This window comes from Hippopotamus amphibius, chromosome 15 (genome assembly GCF_030028045.1).
Source record: "Hippopotamus amphibius kiboko isolate mHipAmp2 chromosome 15, mHipAmp2.hap2, whole genome shotgun sequence".
NCBI lineage: Eukaryota > Metazoa > Chordata > Mammalia > Artiodactyla > Hippopotamidae > Hippopotamus > Hippopotamus amphibius.
In genome coordinates this window covers 16,887,223-16,900,118 of record NC_080200.1, presented here as the reverse complement: position 1 = coordinate 16,900,118, position 12,896 = coordinate 16,887,223, and the positions used below count along the sequence as shown (strand labels likewise).

Below are 12,896 nucleotides of genomic sequence, written 5' to 3'. Positions count from 1 at the left end.
AAGTGTGACTTTCTTTGTGAGTTATCCTGATTTTAGAACATTGGCTCTGATTTTTAAAAGACACTGTGAGGCCACAGCAGCTCTAGGGTAAATTTGGCCACGTTACTTATTTTTTTTTTAATCTTTCTTGGGCCTCGATTCAGATCTTAGCTGTGCCCCTTGCCCCCTTGGAGCCCTTTCCCTCACCTCCCTGAACCCCGGGCTTCTAACCCATAAAATGGCTGTAGCGCGGGTGGTGCTGACCCCACTTAAACGTGGTTAACTGAGGTCCCTGATGCAAGCACAGCGCTTGCCCCAGGTCAGGCGTGGGCAGCTATCTCCCTCCTACAACTTCGTGCATATGTCGTGTGCCTGGATGAGCACAGCCAGTTCCTCCCTGGCGTCCCCCAAACTGACTGCGCTCTGCACATGCGCACCAACCACAGGGCTTATGGGAAAAGGGGATCAGGGCACAACACTCCAAAACTGCCAGCAACACATTAAAAAAAGATAGGCACCTACTAGAAACCAGTAGTGCCATTGTATGGTTGTTAAATGGCCAAGCGTCGTGTGAATATTGCAACACTTCCGGCACTTGACCCTGGAAGAGACCTGAGGTTCACGTGTGGACATGGGTGTAGGAAGGTCGCAGCCTGCGGGTCACTATGAGGTACCAGGAGGAAGTTTCCTAAAATGGGACCGGATGATGTCCCCCCCCACAGGGGTGGGCAGGGTGGGTCCTAACAGCTGAGGGAGCGATGGTAGGGGCGTGTATGTTGGCGTCACGTATTCCCACTTGGCTTGGCTCAGCCAGGTGCACTTTTCCACGTTCACCCGATGTTGCTCCTGGACAGAATCCTGCGTCAGCAAATGCAGAATCCGCACCACGCTCAAATCGTTCCGTAGTACGTGTCCCATCGGTGTTTGATTGGTGTTTGAAACAGGTGTTAAGAGCAGAACGGACTCCCTCCGCGGGAAAATTCCCAGGAGGTGCGTCCCTAGGTCAGAGGGCGTGCGCCCAACGCGTGATCCTAGATGGCGCCAGGCTTCCCTCTGCTGGTGGCACCAGTCTTCCTCTCCATCTTCAAGTGAGAGCGCCCAGTTTCCCCCACCCACATCAGAAATCACCAGTCCTCATACCGTCTGATGGGCAAAAATGCTGTGACACTGTTTTAAATTGTATTTCTTCAAGCATCACTCAGTCTGATCATTTCATCTTTGTAGGGATGATTCGTATTTATTCTCTGAACTGAGTGGTGTTTGCCTATTTTTTCTTTGGCTTTCAAGTGTGTTGGTAACTTTGGGCAGGGGAGGGTGGAGGCAGTTTTTTCTCCCACCTAACTAGGTGCTCCGTGTGCCAGGATCAGAAAGTAGCTTTCCTCGGGGTGCAGAGGGCCCCCCCCCCGCCCCGCCCTGTTCCTTCTCTTCCCCCTTTGCAGCTGTGGAGGAGGGAATGTCATGCCGTGCTCCTTGCCATGCTCTCTGGGAGGGCCTGACACCAGCATCTCTTGCTCTGTCACATTCCCGGGTGTAAAGCTTACAGGGACTAACTTCTGATGGCCAACTTGAGTTCCGCTCGCCCCTTCCTGCTCTCTCGACCTGGGTCTCCTCTGGTCCTCATCTTGTTGCTGTATGTAAGCTCCAGGTCCGGCCATCTTCCTTCCAGAGTCTTGGTGACTCTGGGAGAACAGATCCCTCGGCCTGTAAGTCCCTTCCCTTCCTTCTTCACCCTCTTTCCCTTCCAGGCCCAGCCTAGCTCCTCATTCCCCCTGCCCAGCAGAACGAGTCCCCTTGACCTTGGGAGGACTGTGGGTTCACCACTGACCTTGCACTTCCCCAGCCTCTGCTCAAGGGTGTTGAGGGCTGGGGCCAGGTCCTTCCATGACCGTGCCCCTCCCACATCCCCTCCACACTCCCAGCACAGGCCCCATCCATGGCTGGGGCGCAGGCCGCGTTGTGCAGCAGGGTCGACACGAGGCTGTTCTCCAGAGCAAGGGGGCGGAGTGGGGGGAGCGGGGGCGTGGTTGGGGGATAACCTGAGGTGTCAGCTGGGCAGTGCACGGGGCCTCCCTCCTGGTGGCAGCAGTCGTGGGCTCTGCCAGCCAGTTCCCTTTCGTGAGTCGTCCCTCTGTCTCCTCCACAGTGGGATGCCTGAATGTCACAGCCTAGGGTGCCTCCTGGTTCCTTGGCTAACGACTCGTTTTCCCTTTCCTGAAAACCGGCAGAAGGAGCAGCTGAGCACGAAGGGCCGTCCATTCCGGGGCATGTCTGAAGAGGAGGTGTTCACCGAGGTGGCCAACCTCTTCCGCGGCCAGGAGGACCTGCTCTCCGAGTTCGGACAGTTCCTGCCTGAAGCCAAGCGGTCCCTGGTGAGTACGGAGCACCTACCCCGGTCTGGGGCCATGTTGCTCTCAGCCAGAACCCCATGCCTCAGTGCAGCTCCCAGGCCAGGCCACGTTTATCCACTCCCTAGACACCCCGGGTTCCCCCAGAAGCCACACCCAGTGCAGACGTCCACGCACCCCCAGCGCGGGCTCCACCTCCTCACTGAGCTGGAGCAGATGCTCACAAGTGGACAGCGGCCGGTGGTGAGGGCTGGCACGGGGGGCAGAGCCTCTTCCCACGGAGACCCGCCTGTGACCGGGGCCTTGTGGGGAGGTGCGGGAGGGGTCAGGGTCACTGCCTACCCCTCTGGAGGGACCGGGTGGAGGTGGGCTGACGCTTGGCAGGGACTTGGGTGGGGGGCTGCGCAGAGAGCTGATAGCAGAGGAGGGGCCTGGGGTAGGCAGGCTGCACTGTCAGCCTTTCTCCCTTTGCTGTGGCCTGAGGCCTGCTGAGCTGCCCTTTCCATTTCCGTTTTGGTTTTTTTTTTCCTATGAACTTGCGGCTTTTTAAAGAAAAAAAAAATTGAAGGAAAATTCACATAACATGAAGTTCACCATTTTAAAATGTACAGTTCAGTAGCATTTAGCACATTCACAGTGTCGTACAACCATCATCTCTGTGGAGTTGCAGAACGTCCCCATCACCCCAAAAGGAGACCTTGTCCCCGTTAGCCGTCACTCCCCATCCCTCCCTCTCCCTAGACTCTGGCGACCACGGATATACCTGTGGACATTTCGTGTAGATGGAATCATACAGCATGTGGCCTTTGGTTGGTGTCTGGCTTCTCTGACTCAGCATCTTGATTTTAAGGTTCATCCGTGATGGCGCACATGTCAGAACTCCCACGCCTTCCGTGGCTGAATAATAATTCCTTTGTGTGGGGACCACATTTTGTTCCTCCATTGATGGACACTTGGGTTGTCGCCGCCTTTGGTCATTGTGAATAGTGCTGCTGTGAACACACGTGTACAACTTTTGTTGTTGTTTTAATGCTGATGGATTTTTATTTTTGCAGTACTCGTTTTATTTATTTATTTGCTTGTTTATTGGCTGTGTTGGGTCTTTGCTACACGTGGGCTTTCTCTAGTTGTGGAGAGCGGGGGCTGCTCTTCGTTGTGGTGCACGGCCCTCATTGTGGTGGCTTCTCTTATGCGGAGCTTGGACTCTAGGTGTAGCTGTAGCTCGTGAGCTCTAGAGCACAGGCTCAGTAGTTGTGGCGCACAGGCTTAGTTGCTCCACGGCATGTGGGATCTTCCCAGCCCAGGGATCGAACCTCTGTCCCCTGTATTGGCAGGCGGATTCTTAACCACTGCGCCACACCAGGAAAGTCCCATGTGAAAGCTTTTGTTGGAACACCTGTTTTCAGTTCTTTTCCGTCTATACCTAGGAGTGGAATTGCTGAGTCATACGGTAACTCTCTGTTTGAGTCTTGAGGGGCTGCCAAACTGTTTTCCGCAGTGGCTGCACCATTTTATGTTCTCACTAGCAATACGCTAGGGTTTCAATTTTCCACATCATCACCAACACTCGAGGTTTTCCGTTTTTTTTAAAGTATAGCCTTTGTAGTTGGTATGAAATGGTATCTTATCGTGATTTTGATTTGCATTTCGCTGCTGACTAATGATATTGAGCATTTCAGGTGCTTATTGACCATCTGTTTATCTTCTTTGGAGAAAAATGTCTGTCCGAGTACTTCGCATATTTTTTAGTTTGTCTCTTTGTGGTAGGGTTGTAAGAGTTCTTTTTATATATTCTTGACATTAGTCCCTTATCACATATTTTCCTCTACTCTGTAGGTTCCCTTTTCACTTTCTTGTTAGTGTCCTTTGATGCACATCAGTTTTTAATTTTGCTCAAGTCCAATTACCTACTTTCGTTGTTGTTGCTCATGCTTTCAGTGTCAAATCTAAGAATCCATTGCTAGTTCTGAGGTCATGAAGGTGTACCTCTAAGTTTTCTTCTAATAGTTGTATAGTTTTAGCTCTTATGTTTAGGTTGATGATCCACTTTGAGTTACTGTTTGTATATGGTGTGTGGATTCTTTTGCATGTGGCAGTCCAGTTTGTTGAGGAAACTGTTCTCTTCCCATTGCGTGGTCTTTGCACTCTTGTCAAAAATCAATTAACCATAGTTTTATGGGTTTATTTCTGGACTCTCGCTTCTAATCCGTTGATCTCCATGTCTGTCCTTAGGCCAGCACGACACTGTCTTGATGACTGTAGCTTTGTAGTAAGTTTGAAGTCAGGAAGTGTGAGTTCCCCAACTTTGTTCTTTTTCAAGATTGTTTTGGCTAGTCAGGGCTCCTTGAAATTCCATATGAATGTAAAGATTGGCTTTTTCGCTCTGGCAAAAAAGGCCACTGGGATTTTGAAAGTGATTGCTTTGAACCTTTCAACTGCTTTGGGGAGTGTTGCCATCCTAACAAAATTAAGTCTTCCAGTCCACAGATACACAGCATTTTTCCATTTATTTAAGTCTTTAATTTCTTTCAGCACTTTCATAGTTTGTTTTTTTCCCATTGTGTAAGTCTTATACCCCCTTGGTTAAATTTATTTCCAGATATTTTATTCTTTTTGTTGTAAATGGAATTGTTTTCTTAATTTCATTTTTAGATTATTCATTGCTCACATGTAGAAACACCACTGCTTTTTTTGTGGTGATTTTATATCCTGCATCTTTGCTGAATCCGTTTATTAGCTTTGATGGTTTTCATGGATTCCTTAGGATTTGCTAATAGAGCTAGTTTTTTTCCTTCCTTTCCAATTTGAATGCCTTTTATTTCCTTTTTTGGCCTAATTGCTCTGATGGAACTTCCAGTGCTATGTTGAACTGAAGTGAGAGCCGACATCCACATCTTGCTCCTGGTCTTAGAGGAAAAGCTTTCCGTCTTTCACCACTGAGTGTGATGTGAGCTGTGGGGTTTTCATAAGCACCCTCAGGTTGAGGGAGCCACCTCTGTGCCTAGGTTGCTGAGTGTTCTATTTCCTCTTTTCATTCTTCCTCTTTGCCCTTAATGACAACTTGGGGTGTGAGCATACAAGAGTCACCCCCTCCCCCCTTTCTGTGTCACCACTGCCTCTCCCCGGTCCTGCTTCTGAATAAAGATGCAGTGGGCTCACAGGCTGCTGGGCAGCGGGTCTCAAAGCAAGGGGCTCGGGGGCGACAGTAGTCTGAATTTGGATGCCGTTCAAGACTCTTGGTCAGTCGGGCAGACTTGCAGTGTGTGTGTTGGGGCTTGTCCCCATGGTGCTGTCTCCAAGGACGCAGAGCAGCATCCCGAAGAGGGAATTGCACCCAGAAACACTTGCTGATTCAGAGATGCTCTGTGCCCACCCATGGGGCTGACATCAGATCCGGGAGCTGTAACCAGCCCTGCCCACCTGCCCGGAGCCTTGGGTGTCCTAGGGGCTGGGCAGAGCCCCGTGAGCACACAGCCTGGGCCTGCTCGGGCTCTGGGTGCTGCGGGCAGGCTTGAGTCAGCCTTCCCACCTCCCGGGCCTCGTTGCTTTCTGCCTCACGTGGGACTGACCGGCCCTCCTGCTTAGGTGGGGACTGAGCTGTCATCCTTTAAGTGCTTCTCGCGGGGCCCGGCTCGTACTCAGTGCCCCAGAAAGAGCAGCCAGCTGTGTCTGTGCTGGGAGGAAGGCAGGCCTAGAATCTAGGCTGGTCCTCTCATCCCCTCCTCCCAGGGCCGGTCTCTGTGTCTCCGGGAGCAGCCCGCTGCCTGGCCTGCTGCAGGCCCTTGGGAAATGCCTGGGGAGGATTGAACCAGGCCCTGGTCTGGCCCCCCTGGGGACAGAGAACCCACCTCTACACTGGGCCTCTCAGCTCGGCTGCATCCTTGTGGCCCCACCCTTGAGTCCAGCGTTCTCCTCCAAGTCCACTGTCTGCCCCACATATCTCTCTGAACTTCAGAATCCGTGCTTGGTTTTTTTTCTCCCTGTTCCCAAGTGATGTCCTTTGCAGTCCCAGCATCATCCCCATCTTCCCTCTGTGTGTGCGCTCCTGCTCATCAAAGACCCTCCTAAGTGGCCAAAGAGAAGAAGGGCCTCACCACCTCCCTCCCGCTTCATGCCCTTCTAGTGTTGGCTCAATACGAGGTTGTGGGCGCGTGGGGTCCCCGGGATCTCTGTGTCCCCGGGATCTTGAGCTGCGTGCTGTCACCTGCTGTGAAGCCAGGGGTTGCCTGGTTGTACACTTGGTGGATAGTCTTTGGGTCTCATGCGCCTGGATCTGGGTCTTGGATCTCAGCTCTGACCTTGGTATTGGCAGCTCTTTCCCTGAACCATCCCTGCAGGGATATGTGTACAGTGGCATCCCCGGGTGGCCTTCCTGGACCTGTTGCTGTCAGCGCTGTGTGTCTCAGGGGCAGCCCACTCTCATGACCTCAGGGAAGAGAGGCCTGGCTGAGTCCCTGGCCGGCTTTCGCTGTCCTGGAGGACATACCCTGCCCGGGGAGGCTTGAGAGAGTGGCCCCCGCCTTGACAGGAGGTGGTGGCTGCAGCACCTGGATCAGGGGCTCAGGATTGCACACCTGTTTCGCATCTCACTTTGTCCCCTCCTCTCTGCAGGTGCTTGGCAGGTCACTTCCCCAAACTTCAGCTCTCTCACCTAAGAAGTAGTGATGAGGACGTCTGCCCCTAGGCCGACTGGAAACTTCCTTAGTGAAATGTCTGGCCCTGGTGAGCCCAGGGCAGCAAGCAGGGTCCTGCCTTTGCTGAGCCGTGCACCTCTGCAGATGGCTTTGGGGTGGGTGGGGGGCCCCATCTGCTAGAGTTGTGGGCACAGGGCACAGCAGACACTTGGTAACGGATAAAACTGGCAGCCCGCACTGCTCGCATGAACTCTTCACAGCTTTGTGGCAAGAGCGGCCTGGGGCCTGGGTTCCTGCGTTCATGTAGGGGGTGAGTTGAGCCTCTTGTCCTCTGAGGGCTGTGGTCGCAGTGCCCCCTGCTGGACACAGCTCAACATTTACGTAGCTGGGCACTGGCATAGCCTGCCCCAGAAAGATGAGCTTTTCCCTCAGCAAAGCACCTGCCCACAATTTCTTTAAATGGCCTTTGTTATCAACTCAGCAGTGTTTTTTAAGTGGACATTGGGTGATTAGCGCTATCTTGTACATTTTAAAAGATTTAATCAACTTTTTAAAATTATTAAAATGCTTGTATATATAATTCATCTTATAGGTATTTTTCCATTAACTTTTAGATTTCCATTAAAACTGCAGGAGAAGGAAACAAAAGGTGAAATCTGATCTTGTCCTAATTAAACTCTACTGTTTGGCCTAGATCAGGGCTTAGTAGAGTTTTTCTATAAAGGGGCAGACGGTAAGTATCTCAGGCTTTGCAGACCAGACCTTCTCCGTGGCAGAGACCCAGCTCTGCTGTGGTCGCGGGAAAGCAGCCACAGGCCATACGTCAACACGTGGGCATGGCTGTGTGCCAGTAACACTTTATTTACAGACACAAGCTGAGCCACCCCCTACCTCAGTGGTCTTTGGGGGTCTTCCACCACAGGCGTTTGCACACTGGGACATTTAACTGAAACATAAGAACTATCTGGGCTGCTAGGGGAAGATGGGTGATACTGAGCTTGCCTTCCAGCTGGGTGAGCTTGGCCGGGCAATCAGTGGGTTACCCCCTGAACCCCCACCCCCACCCCACGTCCTACTCAGTGTGTCATATGGTCACCCGGCCCCCTCCTTTAAGAAGTGGTGTTTGCATCTGTTCTGGGATCCATGGCAAATACCAGTTGAGAATGTTTCCACTTTAGGTTCTTGCAGTAGCCTTGAATCTTCGGATTACTAATCCTCCAAAGAAGTTTAATCCCCTAAGGGACAGGTTGTGCCTGTAGTTAAAACAATAGGTTTTTATTATTATAATGATTGATATAAAAATAGTACGTGTTCATGAAAAAAAAGCATTAGTGAGAACATCAAGTATGAAAAGCAAACTTCCCTCCTTCCTTGCCTCAGTTTCCCAGTCATTCTCCTCAAAGTTAAGCACTTACCAGTGTCTTTTTGTTTCCTTTTAAAGATTTATTTTATTATTTTTTTATACTTTTGCCTGCATTGGGTCTTCATTGCTGCACATGGGCTTTCTCTAGTTGTGGCGAACGGGGCCTACTCTTTGTTGCAGGGCGCCGATTTCTCATTGCGGTGGCTTTTCTTGTTGCAGAGCCCGGGCTCTAGGCACTTGGGCTTCAGTGGTTGTGGCACATGGGTTTAGTTGCTCCGAGACATGTAGGATCTCCCGGCCCAGGGATCGAACCCCTGTCCCCTGCATTGGCAGGCGAATTCTTAACCACTACGCCACCAGGGAAGCCCACAAGTGTCTTATGTATCTTTCTGGAAATCTCCTCTGAATGTGCAAACAAATGTTTATCCTTTAAAAAAAAAAAAATGGCATCCTCTTTTTTGCCCCTAGGGATTTTTTTTTTTTCTGTTTGACATAACAGTGTATCAGGTATGCCTGTCCCTAGTAGTGACACAGAGGACACAGAGACACAAAGTTCACTCATCGCTGATGGTTGCCTCTGTTTGGTTTGGATGCACCACAGCTTGTTCACCCAGCCCAGCTTTGGGCCAACAGCACACGCTTCGTGTGGTGTCTCTGCATGCAGGCAACGTGGTGGGGGTGATGGCAGTGTGCCCAGCCCAGCCCTGCAGAAAAGCTGTGGTCTGTCCACGTTCCCCCTGCCTGCTCTGGCTTTCATACAGTTACAAATGCTGAATAGATCCTTCCAGAACCAGTCTTCATAAATATCGCCGACACCCTGACCTGTTAATCAGTGCTGGGTGTAGAGCCTGGGAGGACCAGCAATAAGCCCCCCCCCGACCAAGTTATGACGTGGTCCCCAAGATGCGTTCTCTCATTCATAGAAGAGAATACAAACTTGGCTGGAAGGCCCCCCAAGTGACCTGGCAGCTGTCATGTCCTCTCGCCTGAAATGCTTTTCCTTTCTGCAGTGCACTCGAACACACAGGCAGCCACCCTGTCCGTGGTCTGCTGTCAGTTGAGCCCCACATGAAGGCTCAACTGAAGGCCCAACTTCAGTGTCTCCCTACTGAGCCCTCCCTTATGTGTCAGGACCCTTGTCCATCGAGGCCTTCCATGAGCCTTCTCCCATCCTCACAGTGTGCGACTGTGGTGAGCTGGGTACACAGGTCTTTCCTCCAGTAAACATGAGCATCTTGAGAGCCAGGGTTACTTCGCACTGGGACAGAGCCCCTGGCCCGTGGCAGACAGTGCTTGCTGGGGCCGTGAGCCGAGCTGCAGGTGGTTCCTTGTGCTAGGATACGTTGAGAACCAGCACTGATGGGCCTGGCTGTGTCTGTCCAGCGCTGACCCCCTCCTGTGTTTGTGTTCTTAGTTCACAGGAAACGGGCCGTGTGAAATGAACAGTGTCCAAAAGAGTGAGCACGAGAAGAATCTGGAACACAGCAAAAAGCGATCTCGACCCTCACTTCTCCGTCCTGTGTCTGCACCAGCCAAGGTAACCGTCCACTGTACACACAGACGTGTGCGTGTGTGGGCGACAGGCGGAGGCCCCGAGCGGCAGGCTTGGGGCAGAGGCAGAGTGCAGGCTCTAGTCCAGCTTGAAATTCACTGGCTGTGGGACCTTGAAAAGCTGGTTCACCTCTAAGGTGGCCGTTCACCTATTCCCCCGGGCTCACAAGACTGTATGAGAAGGAGTGTCACCTTCTGCAGAAACTAGTCCCGCTCAGCCTGCTCCTTTTCACCATCACAGCTTTTTCACGGGCAGGGCCCCCACATACAGTTGTGCAGGTTGGTCACTGCACAAGGTGCCCTGCTAAGGGGTGAGAGGCGCTGAGGTCCATCTCCTGTTGTTCTCATTACCTGTCATGATGTTTTTCTAATTCCATCATTCCTTGTACATTTACTAGTTCGCTTTCTACTGTAAGGAAGAGCTTTCTCGTCATCTCCATTTATTTAATTACGTATATCATTATAGACTTGGATTATAATCTGTGGCTGTCGTTTGTTTTTTGTTTTGGCCGTGCCCTGCAACATGCGAGATCTTAGTTCCCCAACCAGGGATCGAACCCATGTCCCCCTGCAGTGGAAGCGCAGTATAATCTGTGACTATCATTGTTTATCTTGATCCCTAAACTGTCTCGCATCTGGTCAGTGGGGCCCCTTTGGGCTGGTTCTTGTGTCCTTTCGACACATGCCCATCATTCCTCAGGCATTTGGGAGATGGTTTTGTAGTGTTCTCGATGCCTCGGGAGTGTGGCCAAGTTCAGGTCCAGGTCCAGCCTAGAGAGAACAATCTTCACAGTGATTTAAAACCCGGGCTCCTCCAGGATCCTCTCGGTGCCGCCCCTTCCCATAACCGTCACAGCCCCTGGGACTAAACAGGCAGGAGAAGAGGTTTCTGCTAGTGTGTCCAGGGCACGTCTCCCTTGCTGTTCTTACACTGTGATGCTCCTGCCTGTCATCAGAAGCCCTAAGCTGCCGAGACTTGGATCCCAGATTGTGGGCAGGGTGGTTGTGTGACCTTCACCCTTCACGGGGTCGTGGGGGCTGAGGTGAGTGGTCCTGAGAAGTTTCCATGGGGGTCCCGGGCAGACCTCATCCAGCACCCGACGGCAGTTCCCACGAGGAGAGCTCAGTGTTGGCGATGTTATGATTCTAACAAAGATGGTCACAGGGGCCGCCGGTGAGATGCGCAGAGTATCCAAGGCACGGAATTTCTCTCCACAGAAGAAAATGAAACTCCGTGGTACCAAAGACCTGTCCATTGCCACCGTGGGGAAGTACGGGACTCTGCAGGAGTTCTCCTTCTTTGACAAGGTGAGCGGTGGGACTGATGACCTCAGTGCCTGTCCCCGTCCAGGCTGGCCTCACCCTGCTCACATCTGAGCAGGTGGGGTGGGGAATAGGCAGGTGGCCAGTGGCGGGCAGCAGGCAGGAAGAGCAGAGCTCAGAGCCCACATCAAGTTTGGGGACACGTGTCTGCCACTCAGAAGCCATGTGGCTTCTCTAGAGCAGGGATGGCCCTGGGGCTCCTGCCCAGAGGCAGTGGGCAGAGCTAGTGAGATGGCTTCAGGCACGTGCTGTCTGAGCCGAGATCACTGCACGGGGAGCAGTCCCCTGCAGACCACAGCCAGTCCCTTTAGAGCACGCCTGTGTTGGTGACTCTGTGTGCGTCTGGTGATATCAGAACCAGGTGGGCTCGGGAGCACGGCTTGGGGCCAGCAGGGGCCCCCTGACTCGCTCTCCCCGCAGGTGCGCAGGGTACTGAAGAGCCAGGAGGTCTATGAGAACTTCCTCCGCTGCATCGCGCTCTTCAACCAGGAGCTCGTGTCCGGCTCTGAGCTCCTCCAGCTGGTCAGCCCGTTTCTAGGGTGAGCGACACTTCTCTGGACTCCCCACTTGGGCTTTGTTTCTGTAAACTCCTTTCACCTTTCTTTTGGCTATTGTTTTTGGAAAATAGTATATGGGTGTTTGTTTCTTTTGTCTTTAAGTCGAAATTGTTACAGAGATTATTATAGATTCACCAGCAGTTGAAAGAAAGAGCACAGAGAGGTCCTGGGGAGCGTTCCCTCTGTGGTAACATCCGTAGTCAGTGTTGTAACCAGGTTGTTGTTGTTCACACAACCCACCCATCTTTTTAGGTTTCCATTTTTATGTGTGTATGTGTGTGTACAGCTGTATCACTTGAGAAGGTTGGTGTGTCCACAGCCACTGTCCAGGTACTGAGCAGTTTCAGAACGACAAGCATCCTTGTGTCGGCCTTTGATACCCACACCCACGTCCCTCCCATGCCCCAAGCCCCTGGCACCCCCTACAACCTGTGCTTCTTCTCTAAAGCTTACATGGCAAGAGTGTTATGCAAATGGAATCATACACTATGTAACCTTTCAGGATCAGGTTTTTTCACCCAGCATAATTCCCTGGAGATTCATTCTGCTTTTTAAAATTCTGGCAATCAGAAATTACCAGGAAGAGTGAAATGACCGCTCAGCATCCCTGCTGCCCAGAGAAAAGCCCTGTTAGCAGATCAGTTACCTGCTTCCAGCTTGTCCTGCTTTCCTGTGTGAGCCACAGTCCCCTCCCCCAGGGCCTGGCAGCCTCTGAGGGGGCGGAGCTATTCTGGGAGGTGACTGCGCATGTGCAGGTCACGCCCCTGTGCTGTGGGAAGAGGCGTCTGCCGGCTCCCGGTGTGCTTCCCGCTCACCAGCCCTGTTGTGCCCAGTGAGCTTCCCAGCCCGTCTGAACCTCAGTTTCCATGCCGTCAAGAGGGGATCATAAATCTCCCTACGCAGGGTTTCCAAAAGCTCCAAGCGGGCTCTGCATGAAGACCCCTGAAGTAGCATCCCAAACATGGCGAGTGTGGTCATATGTGACTGTGTGCGGTGTCCTGTTCAGCCCCAAAACAACCCCAGAGGCTGCCAGGCCCTGGCAGCAGCTACCTGAACCCCTTTCTATCAGTTAAAAAAGCTTTTCACACTTTCTTTTTCTTTTAATGTCAGATAAAACACAGATCCAGGAAACCACATAACAGCA

General features: G+C 52.1%; 1 protein-coding gene across 1 annotated transcript in view; it reads left to right on the top strand.

The window, feature by feature from the left end:
* Positions 1–12,896, top strand: part of SIN3B (SIN3 transcription regulator family member B) — a 40,531-nt gene that overhangs the window by 10,645 nt on the left and 16,990 nt on the right. The window contains exons 5-8 of the mRNA XM_057709431.1: positions 2,205–2,348; positions 9,736–9,858; positions 11,091–11,180; positions 11,616–11,734. Of these exons, the coding sequence (XP_057565414.1) occupies positions 2,205–2,348; positions 9,736–9,858; positions 11,091–11,180; positions 11,616–11,734 (476 nt within the window). The remainder of the gene's footprint in view (positions 1–2,204; positions 2,349–9,735; positions 9,859–11,090; positions 11,181–11,615; positions 11,735–12,896) is intronic.